Source organism: Tauraco erythrolophus, chromosome 2, assembly GCF_009769465.1.
Source record: "Tauraco erythrolophus isolate bTauEry1 chromosome 2, bTauEry1.pri, whole genome shotgun sequence".
NCBI lineage: Eukaryota > Metazoa > Chordata > Aves > Musophagiformes > Musophagidae > Tauraco > Tauraco erythrolophus.
In genome coordinates, this window is record NC_141466.1 from 113853650 (window position 1) to 113866473 (window position 12824).

The window sequence follows — 12824 nt, forward strand, 5'->3', positions numbered from 1 at the left end:
GGCAAGAAACTGTGGTTCTTTCAGAGATAGAATAACATTTGCTTAAGTCCTAGGTTTTAAAATATAAAATTTAATTTTACTGAACATGAGCAGTCATCACTAAGAATTGTCAATTAACGTTCTACTTCTTAATTAAGGTGGGTGAGGGAAAAAACAAAAAATGAGAAGATCACATGCAGCAAAAATAAACAAGTTTTGAATAATCATATGACAGTTTAATGTCATTGAAAGGTTTTAGTGCCACAAATTCAGCACAGTTTAGAATCAAATGTATTAAAGCTTTAAAAACTGTGTACAGGAACACATCATGTAGATTTTTGGGTGTTTAAGAAGCTTTTGTTTTTATTACTAGGATCATATATATGGTTAAATACACTTACTGACAACACAAACTACATAACCAAGATAAAACAAAAAACCTTGAAAATGGATTTTTCTCTTAAGAAGAAAACTTAAAAATTTGCTTTATTTTCACCATTAAGTACTAATGTCCAATTTCTTCGAAAAGATTATCTTCTATTTGTAGGGCCAAGGATCACAAGGTGAATGTAATATTATCAGTAAATAATACTAATTCCACTAAATAATCTTAGTTTTGGAGAAAAGGAACATAAAAATTCGAGAAGCTAGACAGCAAATCAGCAACTCCCTGACCCTGCCGCACCCTTTTTTCCCCCCAAATAGTCAAAGCACTAGGCTATTATCGACAAGATCAGATGACACCTCCGCTAAATCACCCAGGAAGAGACTTTTCAGGCATTTCCATGAGCTCAGGCAGCATATATTCAACGGCATTTATGTACAGATATTCACTGAACTAGCTAAGAAACTACGTCTCTAGAAGCAACTGGTTCCCAGTCCATCTACTCCAAAGTCAAAGTGTTTCTACAGGATCAAGTTAACCAAGAAATACTAAGTTAATGAAATAATACACACCAGCTGTGGTAATATGCATCATATGTCATTTTTCCTTAGTAACCTTAACTCTAGTAGGAGTTTGCTTTTTGAAAATCTGGATTATCATCAGTGGAGACATTAAGTCATTCTTCACTTTCAGAAAAACAGTAACACACAAGAGTAAAATTAAACCAAAAAAGCCAGCCTACCAAATTCTTAGACCCAGAAAAACTAATTTGCCTAAATTTATTTCAAGAGTTAAATTAGTAGAAGTTTAGAAATACACCTTTCATTAGCCAAATATATATATATATATTAGCCAATATTCGGGGTGGAGAGACACAACAAAATAAAGCATCTTAGGACAGAAACAGCACAGCTAAACGATAATGATTTTCTCCGCAAATTTCGATTTGCGTAGGAAGCGGCTTCTATAATTTCCCACTAACATATCAGATCGCAGCAAAAACAAGTCTCTCTTGTGCCAGTCCCTACCAAAATTATAAAAGGCTCCTTTTAAATTATCACAAAATAGAACGACGTCAAGCGTTTTCTAAAAGTTGAACGAAACTATTCCAAGACTGTTAATACAAGAATCCTTGTCTTTCCGTTACAAAACATACAAGGAAAACTGTCTAAAGACATTGAGTGATACTGTGCCAAATACCACAAAACACACAAATACACGAACACTTTCTTTTTCCAAGGAACTGCCATCATCAAAAAATCAGTTAGCTCTTTTGAAGACTCCACGATTAGAAATTTCTCCACTGCAAGAAAAAAAGTCTTGGTAACTGTTATGGAAACAAAAAGGCTCACTGAATTTCTACACCAAATATGTCAAAAATTGGTTCAAAATTGTAGCTTCCTTGTATGTTAGAGGGAATCTGAGAGGCAGCCTCTAAACTTGGAGCACAGGAGCTGCAGTAGGTGAAGCCACTGAAGTCTGGGCTGTCACAGTCCTGGCCCCCTCCTTTTGCACAAACACTGGTAGAATCTCTTCACGCAACTGGATCAACAGATTCCAACACGTTTTCGCAGGGTTAGTTTTCGACTGGATTATGTCCCTTTGCCCACATAAGCACCAACAAAACAGAGATCAGCGGATTTAGCCAGCCTTAAGACACCATCAAATCAGCCTCCACCCAAGATAAAACCAGAGAGTTACAATTAAAATATCAACTTCTATTTCCGCCTCCTCTTGTTACTATGTGTCCTGCAAAACATTTAAACAACACACAGCTTTATTTACAAAGGCAGCATGGTAAAGGTGAAAAGAGCTTTAATGAGCAAGAGCAGGAAATACCTTTGGAATATGGTGTCCCTACAGCACGAATGACCTTTTCTTAAACCACTTTGCATTCCTGTGACAAAAGTCATTGCAACCCTTCCCATCACTTCTTTATTTTAGTTTTTGGTATTAAAATGATAAAGCTATACTCTCACTTAAGTCTCTTCGTACTCAGACCACAGAAGTAAAACACATCACAACTTCTAACAGCCAGAACAAATAGCCCAGGGCCCCAACTCTACCAGAGCTCACAAATACAAATGATTTATCAGAGAATCGCAGAATCATAGAATGGTTAGGGTCAGAAGGGACCTCAAACATCACCTAGTTCCAAACCCCCTGCCATGGGCAGGGACACCCTCCACTACACCAGGTTGTTAGTAAATCAATTGATATGTACTGGACCTACTAAGAAACATACAATGTTTACATAAAGTGCTGTGTGGATGCACCTGTCGGTAAAGCCTGTGTGTATTTCTCACACAGGTGACCACTTTTTGGTACCATTCTCTACACACAATCTCTATATCATGAAGCTGACCAACAAAACCATGAAAGAAAGCTTCAAGATGACTGGTGAGAAACAAAGAAAAAAAAAAAGAAAAACAAACCAAACAATTAAAATCTAGAAACCAAGATTTTAGCCATGGGAAGATCAGGCTGACACAAGGATACGCACACCATATTAGAAAGACAAACTGAGATCTTGATCAGATAAAAAGCAACAGAATGGAAGTGAGGAAGAAGAGTAGGAGGTCTTAGCTTAGAGGGGGTAAGTACATTACAGCTTTGCTTTGGAATAACATTACCCATGAAAAACACACAGAAAGGAAAGGAGGAAGAACTCAGAAATGGAGACTTGCAGATGCTTCACTGCAGGTGAGGACACCTCACAAGCAGGACAATCGCATAAGCCTAAAATAAAGTGGGACTTCAAGATTAAAAGGATGAAAGAAGGGCAACAGTGAGTGTCTTAGCTCTCAAGCTAAGACAACAGACTTCTCCTCCGAGCCCAGACTTCTGGGACTGAAAAATAAACCTAATAAAAGAGCAACAATTTGTTGCTGGCCTAATCCCACAACGTTTGAAGGAAATGTAACTATTGTTAACATCTACGAATGCTTTTTCCCTCCCCTTTCAAATGCCACCATAAACTTACCTAGTCTTTTCTACAAAACGAATTACCTTACTAAACTGCTGAACAAAATACATTTAAAAGGTTGGGGTTTTTCCCTCAAAATGGCCTACAAAATACTGCAGTTCATAACATCTACAAGCTCCAGATCAAAAATCTTTCAAAAAGATGCAGAGAGAAGGTGCACCAAGAAAGAAGCTGATCCCTAAGAATAAAAGAAACCCACGATATTGTGTAACAAAACTGATTTCAATCAAACTGGAAGTCTGGATACGGATAAGGAAGAATTATGAAACACAAAGCCTTAGGAGTCTGGATATACCTCATGTGGATTTTATCCATGGTGACTGCTAGTAAACCTAATTAGGCTGTATTACTAGAAATAAAGCAAACTGACCTGCCTGAATGGAAGATTTTTGCAGTTATTATTAAGCCTAATGTCATGTTTAAACTATTTGAAATAAAAATCTTGTAGTTAACAAAAGATTGCACGACTGACCTAAATCACTTGCATTTTTTGAAGATTTTAGTCCACATTAGTGGCATTCCCAGCTTAACGAGGATTTTAGAAAAATAATGTGTTGAGGTAAGTTAGATCAGAGTAGAACAAAATATTCTAGTTGTTCAGCCAGAAAACGAAAATCAAATTAAACAAGTACAAATGCTCATGGAAGGAATGCCTGCTTTGCCAAAATAGAAAACTTACAGAGTTTAGGAGTTGGCCTTTTCTTTTAATTCTGTTTCAGCTACCCACCGTACCTTCTTAGTCAGGTTTTACAGCTTGGCAACAGAATCTAATTCCTTCTAGAAGTTTTCTGTGCAAATGGAGATAGTAAATTTTTTACAGTATAAAAGTAATTAGGGATGCTATTATTGGGTTAATATTTGCAAAGACACATCCAGGATAATTTATAGTGTCCACTTTCTGAAAACAGTAAGGGAAAAATAATTTCCAGGACAGTAGCCTGCATTCACTTTCAATCTGGAAATTCTGCAATTGCAATTTATTCACAATAAAATTTCAAAACAACACTGGTACTTGACTATCAAGCCACAGGTACGACTATGAAGTGAAATTACTTTTTTTGCTGCTGCTATTCAGAATTGAAGCACTGATCTATGGGCGCAAGATAGAGCTTCAAAAAGAAAGGCAGTTTATCTCAATGTTTCTAAAAAAAAATGAAGTGTATGTATATATAACAAAGCATTAAACTATATTGGCCCAAATAAACTCATTGTTCTTATAGCACAACAACCTTCTTTCAGTCAACTGTGGACTAATAATACACTCAAGGTTATAAAAGAGGACGTCAGTAAAGTTCAGGAGAGAAGGGCCAAAAGACGAGGAAGGAGTTTAATCAGGTACACGCACGCAGTGTCATATGCTACACAGAGGTTAAGAATTCAAACACACCTTCAGCAGTGCATTTTATGATGGTCCCACCAATAAACTGCCAAATTAACCCTTTAACACGAAATGTCTCAGTTACAGGGAATTTATTGTGCTGTCATGAGGTTTATAATGCCCACTGAGCAGACTAACTCATATAATTGTGTTTCTCCATTTGTCCCCATTAGACCAAAGCATGCTAGGAATTTCTGTACAGAATAAAGGCATTCCTAAAATTCCTGAAAATGAAATATTAGAGTTAGCTTTCTATCCAATCAAGGCAAACTCCTTCGCAATAAAACAGATATCACGGACAGAAGTCAGTCAACCTATAAATACAGAAGCCCCAAAGCCTGTCAGATGGCCTCTGAATACCTCCGAACTTTGCCAGTTAAAAAAAAAAACAGAACCAACCAAAAGGAACACCCTTACAAAACTTAATTTTAAGCAAAAATAAGTTTGAAAAACTGAGTGTGCTGCAAATATGTTAAAAAACAAACATGTTACAATGGGTTAATGCCTCACACTACTGGAAACTGGCTTAAACCCTAATGCAAAACAAGTAGAATTAACTGGATGGTCTCACAGCTCATTCGATTACATCATAACTGTTGATTAACTTACAGTAATTAGTTTCCTCTGTTCAAGACAAGTATCAAAACTGAAATAAATGAATGACAATTCAAAAGGTATAGAGGTTAAACACAGAGCTACCGAACACCAAGGTCTGCACAGGGAACCATTCTATAGGCTCTTTCCTGTAATTTCTTTTTTAAGTAATTTGGTATAAAACTGCCTCTCCATAAAAGCTGATTACACATTATTCAGAAACATGGAGATTTGTAGGTCATTTCTATTTGCGAACATTGAAGAACCTCTTTCTCTCACCCTAATCGATAAAAAGCATTTAATTGTTAGCTGCAGCTACGTAACACAAACTGTTAACAGGTTACGTACGTAAGCAGTAAAGTGTTATCATAAACAAAGACAGAAATTTATGCATCAAGAATGCCACAATGACTTCAACACAGATAAATCCTCATACCTCCATATACCTCAGCTGCAGGCAATGAAACAACTCACATTTAAAATTAGATATACGCTCACGCACATTAAGTGGCCTTGTCAAGCAGAATGCTCATTCTTTCCCACAAAGAATTTAGTAATTGGCTTTGCTTGTGTCAGACCAAGAGGTGTTCCCATTTGTGTGACTATAATAAGAAAAAAACGATTATAATTCCTAAAATGTATTTTTTCAAAAAAATAAATAATGTATTTCTAATTAGTTAGATAGTACTAAGCACCAAAGTCTACTTTCAAAAAAATACAGAACATGAAGTTGAGTGCCAAGTCTTTTGCTGCTGTCTCTGCTAAGAATAGGACCTACATGAAGGGGGGAGGGGTTTCACAGACTGTTTTAAAAACAAAATATAAGCAACTTATAGCTGCAAATGCCTGTAATTTCTTTCACGACCTACAAACAGATGAATAACACAGAAGAGATGCAGGAGTCTAGAGGCAAGATTTTCTTTTCTTTTCTTACTACTAATATTTAAGAACAAACCTAGCTCAAAAATGGGCACATCATTTCTTCTTAAGAAAAAACATGAGAGAGAGATGTTGCCAGAAAGAAGACACGACCTCCCTCCACAGCTCTGTCTTGAAAAAAATGGGTTTATGATGATAGAAACATTTTTAAGGGCCAGAAGAGATGCTGCACATCTGAACGACAGAAGTGCGAGACCAATGATGACCGTCTAGTCTATGACCATATCCGCACTGCATAAACACAACATTTCAGTTCTACTAGACGTGAAATGAGAACAATTTAATCCATCTTCTAAACCCTCCTTTGGCAGAAAAAAAAAAAAACCCAAACAATACACAAGATAAAAAACACTAAAGGACAGTTTACATTTTCCCTACAAGAAAATGGATTCAGCCACGTGACTGACCTCACCATGCTACTGGTAGTGGCCCCCATCTTCCCTCCCTTATATCTCCACACTTGTTAAAGTTTATTCTAGTTTTCTTTCAATGCACCCTAAATAGCACTGCTCTAGCTTGTTTTTAAAACCAATTCAAATCTGTGCCACTGTAAAGGAAGTCTTCCCACAACAAAAACATCCCTAAAAGCTTCTTTCTATCACTACATTTTTCTTTCAAGTTCAGCTTATCAGCCTTCATTACTTCTCTCTGAGTCTTGAGTTCTTGAGGCAACTTACACGCATTTAGAAAAGAAAAAGCAAAATGCTTGGAATTCTGAACAGCTTTCTCTGGAAAGCTCCAGTTGCTATAATTAGACAATCCCTCTTCTAAAACACAAATACAACTATCAATAGAGATAAAAATGAAAACCAGCATCAAATACATAGAACAAGCCAAATCAAAATGTTTTGCATCCTTGCCTTCATCTCAAAACGTGCCCTGATTTAACCCTCAGAACTCAAATACACCCATTTTTTTCATGGTTGTCTTTGCACATGAAATACCTATATCAAATAAACAACAAAATCAAATCATCTTATTCACGTCACAAAATTAATAATGTATAAAAACAGGCAAAGTAATTATGTCTTCACTTTAAGTTAAAAAAAACCCTACTATTTTAAAAGTAATGTAGATTCTAAATCACAAATTAACCTGACCCTTCAAACCAGTCTAACATTTCCAGCACCTCAAAAAGACTGAAAACCTACAAAAAAAAAAAAAGTAAAATTCAACTTCACATTGCAGAGATCTTATTTTCTTCATTTGCTGATTTAATCTTGTAACACCAATCCAAAACCAAAGACGAACAAACAGTTCAGATTCTAATCTATTTTACTCTGCTTAATTAAATTTTAAGAAATTACAGAACTAGGTAAAAATTTCATAAAATAGTCCTAAAAGATCCAAGGACTAGAACATGAAGCTTCTTAGTTCCCCTAAATATAGCAGCAGTCACATGGCTACCACTAAGACCACATTAGCTTTTTATGCCAGAATATCTCCTAACCCTTTCCCTCCTAAAATTTAGATTGCACTATAAATACTCAGTCTTACATGAAATATGGCATGTAACATTTCAGACATAGAACACCTTAAATAAAAATACACATTCACATACACCGCCCACAAAAAACCCACCCCGAAACCCCCACAAAATCAAACAGTAGCACCTCAAAACTGCACCACTGAAAAGCAAGAAAAAAATTATTTGTTTTTGTGTTCATCGGGAGTCTACAATCAGCAAACAGCTATTTATTAGCCTTTCCTTAAAAATAACTGATTATATAAATAAATCTTATTTACTTCTAGAAAGAAAAATTTTAAAAACCAGTTTAAGCTTCAGATGATGAATGGTTCTCAGGAGTAAATCTGTACTTTGCATTTTGCAAATGCACAAACATACCAGTTCATTCCATTCCAAGACCAGTTCCAATAATTTCAGAATGCACTCCTCATAATAATAAAGCAAGTTTGTGGATGCTTGGCATAAATCCACAAAACGTCTTTCCAAGACAGCAACCAACTGACATCCACCAGTAGATACATCATGCACCAAGTTTTATGTCACTGATGGAAAAAAATAAAATAATACACACTATTTTATACGGTACATTCAAAACTAAGAGTGCTTCACACACAGCAGCTTTCAGAACTCCCTGGTGTAAAATTGGCGGTATTTCCTCTACTGCTCAAACAGGGAAGCTGAAAAAAAACTGAGCTGAAAGCACTTCAACACTAAGTCACTGACAGAGGCAGAGCCTTACCCTGGCTGCCAGCCTTCTGCTTCTGCCACTACTCGGCACGTCTCCGACTTTACAACCACATGTAACCTCCTTCTAATCAACCACTTGCATTGTTTCCCCTTTTGGGGAGACAGATATACGAGGTCATGATTATACCAAGGAACAGGGTACTGGTAGTAACTTCACCACCCCTGAGCACTGGAGGGTACGCTACCTCTGAAAGAACCTCATTTTGCCAACCCCCTGATGTCAACAGAAATTCCAGTGACCGCTAGTTTGACTGGGAGGGCTGGCTTTCAGAAGAGACAACTCATGTGAGTGTTGGCAGGATAAAGGCATCGTTCACACAGACACTTCCAACGGCAGGTACTAGAAACTGTTGCTCTTGCATCTCACCTCACAAGCCCTCTTGAAAAAACTCTCAGGGTATAAATCCAGACAGCAGAGCTGGGAGCAGACAGAGGACTCAGGCAGCTCGGCCTTGGAAATGGGAGGAACTGGTCCCATCTGAAGCTCAAGAGTCCTGCTAAGGCATAGCTGGAGCATGAGAGCGGAACAGCAGCAGGAAAAACAGGCCAGCAAAAAACCTTATTCCAGCCTTTCCAAAACAGTGTATTATTTCCATTAGCAGGCTGTGAAAATTGCTATAGAAATCTTCGGGTACTGTCAGGGCCTAGGAACGACGTGTTTATCCATCAAACAGCTCCCACTGAATGCATCAGCACCCAACACGACGGGTCTTGAACACACCATTACTCTGATCCTACCAATATGGTTAACTTTATTATTATTTACAGGATATCAGCTGGCTACATCCGCTACAGGCTACCCTAAGTTCTCGCATACAAAATACCCTTGGAGCCACCATATTTTCCCAGTCTTTCACAGTTTCTGTATGCCACAGTGACAGTTTTAGAGGGAAGATTCTTCAGAAGTACTTTTAATGACTATTTCCTCCTTAGCTAGAACACATTAACTACAGCCTGTTCCTCCAGATAATAAGAAAACAAAGAGGAGTGCAATATGAACAGCACAGGAAACTTAATTACTAAGTCAGATGTCCTTTAGATGTCAGTATGACCACAGTGAGGAGCAGGAAAATAAAACACACACATATCAGCCTCAAGTTGTTAGATCAGTTATCAAAACAATGTCTTTCCTCAGCGACTTCATTACGAAGAGCTCAACCAGCTAATTAATCAAATGCCTGTTACGTTTCGAAAACGTGCTTGCTTTTTTTTTTAATAAAGGAGGCCTGCTGATGTATTTATTACAAAGCAAATGTGGTAAACGGTTCTGCATGTAAATGCAGAAGTGCAGCATGACTTTGAAGTTTGAAGGTCAGATACAGTAACCGTTCTCATCAAGGTTCTTATGTTCTTATGGACTGCATCTTCTGTTTTATGTCTATGTTTAGGATGAGGAACAAAATGAATTAAAAATAAAAAAATTGAGACAAGCAGTTCTGTGACAACAACTGGAACACTATCATTCACCTGTTTACATTTAAAAATCTGAAAATACCCTATCTCCCCAAAAAACGAAGAAAGAAAATGGAAAGGATGCTGGGAGACACACAATTTCATCCTGCTTTTCAACTTCGTTTTCCTCATCAGGAAAATCAATCCAATTAAATCAGCAATGAATTTATGTAAAAGAAGATAATGTCATTTTCTCAATTTTCACAGATATTTCAAACCTGTATTGTTTAAGAGAGCTGGAGGATTTTTTGTTGATCAAGATCTTTTATTCTAAAGCAGTATAGATTTGAGTCCAGATGCAAATCAGAAGATTGTGTACTGATCTTTTTTCCAGGCAGCAGAGAATTTATCCCTCACCCTTCTATATTCCCAGCAACTTTAGAATACAAAACTCAACAGCTGGGCCTGAAGGCAAACAAATACACCTCCTGTATCAGAGTGTGACCCGTGTCAAAAATGAAAAAAATATAAAAATTTCTATGTTTCACATGCATACCTCAAAGACAAATAACCAATACGGATTTCTTTTTAGCACCACCACCATGTTCAAATACAGTAAAACTGATAACACTTCCCAGTAAAACACTGAGTTATAAACAATCCCCTCTTACACATAAATAACAGAGACATTATACAAAGCAGACAGGAACATGAACGGATGTACACAAAATAAACACATTCAAACTTACCCCACTCTAGATACTCAAGGATGTTCTTCTCTCTTCTCAGAGGGGAATTATTACATTCATCATAAAGGCAGATGAGTATATCCAGCAAGGTTTCCACGCTGAAGCATTGCCCATTAGTCTGAGTTGGCCCATCCAAAATAAACTGCTCCAACTGCTTCAAACGCACTTCTCCAGACATGGTTGTTTCAGTTTGCATTGGGGTTTCTTTTTTAATGATTATTATTACTTCGCCAAAAAATAAAATAAAAAAAAAATATCTTTTGAGGGTTGCGTTGTTTAAAAAGAAGTCAACAGTATTTTTAACAAGTGTCAAACTGTGGCGGTACTTAATTTCCAGCCTAGCTCGGTGCTCCCAGCCTGAAACTAAACCTTTGCAAGTTTCAGACACTCACGTATAGTGTGTGTCTGTGTATGCGTAATTTTTAAGAGAAGAAAACAGCTATCCTAAAAAAAAAAAAATCTTTTAATATGCTTAAGAAGAAAGAAAAAAAAAAAATAGACGGCCACTCCTCACGCTTTAATAATAATTGCGCTCAAATTCAACCGAGACTGACTGACACCGATTTCTCTGCGTGTGCACAGGCACACACACGTACGTATTTAAAAAGGTCTTCTCCTTCATTCAAAATGCAGATCATGCAACACGATCCTGAGCGGAGCCCCACCGCATCACCGAAGTGTAACAGCCCCCTTCGGCTCGCACCGGGCGTTCCACTTCCCGCAAGGGACGGGAAGGGGGAAATACATGTATTTATGTAATTATATACACGAAAGGAAGAAGAAAACAGGGCGCACACCGGCGGGGAGGGAGGGGGCCGCGCAGCCCCGGCCGCCCCCGCCGCCGCCGCCTCCCCCGGCCCCGGCCCCGGCCCCGGCCCCGGCCGCGGCCCCGGCGGGCAGCGCCTCAGCGGCCACCGCGCCCGCCGTGGGGGTGGGGCGCAGGTCCCCCCCGGCCACCCCTCCTCAGGGCGCAGCCACGTCCTGCCCCGGGCAGCCTTTCCCTTCCTCCTCCTCCTTCTTACCGAGTCTCCTTTTAAGGCTTTTCAGTGATTCAAAAAAACTAAAGTCTTCATCGTCGCCCCTTTCTCCTCCGCTGCGCCAAGGGGCGGCGGGCGGGACGCGCGCCCCTACACACCGGCACCGCCGCCGCGGGGCGGCTGGGAAGCGCTGCGAGCCCTGTCAAATCCTTCCCATGGCTGCTGCTGCTGCTGCTGCTGCGGCGCCGGCGTCCTCCTTCTCCTTCTCCTCTGGGTGCGCGTCCTGGGGCGCAGGAAAAGCGCCGGCGTCCTCGCTCCGGCCGCACGCTGCGGGCCGAGAGGCCCCGGCGGCGGCTTCACTGCCGGCGATGAGATGCTCTCCCGGCTTCGCCACCCCAGGCAAAGGGCATCCTCCCGCGGAGCGTATGTGTGTGTGCGCGGGGCGGCGGGGAGGGGTAACGGCGGCGCCCTCCCTCCCTCCCTCCCTCCCTCCCCTCCGCTTCCGCGCCCTCCTCTCCCCCGCCGCTCCCTCCTTCCCTCCTTTCCTCCCTCCCGCGGTCACACGCAGAAGCCGCCGCCGCCGAGCTCGCAGCAGCTCAACATGGCGGCCGCGGCGGGGGAGAGCCGCCGCCGAGCGCCGCCGCAGCGCGGGGAGCCGAGGCCGTGGGCCGCCGCTACTGATGGGATTGAGGGGAGGAGGGGGGGGCTGCTGCAGCAGGGAATGCAGGGATACGGGCGGACCGAGGCGGAGGAAAGGGGGGAGAGAGAGAGGGCGGGGGAGGGGGAGGCCGCCTCGCAACGCCCCGCGGGCTCCGGCCGTCGGCGGGCTGGGCTGGGCTGCCCCGGCCCGACCCATCCGCCAGGTCGGGGGTCCCGCTGGGGCCTTCCTGCCTTGGCCCTCGGCCGCCGGCGTCCAGCCTCCGCGGGCCGCCTCCCGACCGGTTCCCTTCAGCCGCCCTGCCGGCTCGTCCCCCCGGCAATTGCGCCTTTCGTTAACAAACACAGCCTGATGAGGGCCGGCGGGCTGAAGGGCAGGGGAAGTGGTGACCTGCCTGGTCTGTCTTCTCCACAGTCACCTCTGCCGAGCCTTTAGCACCGAGCTCCAGGTGCGAGCACAACCCCGTCGGCCTCATGCTTGGACAACGGAAAACGTGACAGAAAACGTGGCAGTTCATGGCGGTTCCATCCCTGCTTGTGAAGTACCTTCCCTCCCCAAGGAGCCCGCCGTGC

General features: G+C 41.2%; 1 protein-coding gene across 6 annotated transcripts in view; it reads right to left on the reverse strand.

Annotated features, from left to right (window-relative positions):
* The window catches only part of CDC42BPA (CDC42 binding protein kinase alpha), a 190946-nt gene extending 180133 nt beyond the window's left edge, over positions 1-10813 (reverse strand). For 5 of the 6 annotated variants that reach the window (XM_086629900.1, XM_086629894.1, XM_086629880.1 and 2 more), the window contains exon 1: positions 10618-10813. In XM_086629900.1, coding sequence (XP_086486026.1) covers positions 10618-10813 — 196 coding nt within the window. The remainder of the gene's footprint in view (positions 1-10617) is intronic. The other variant, XM_086629905.1, reaches the window with a different exon arrangement.
* Positions 10814-12824: the final 2011 nt, after the last annotated feature.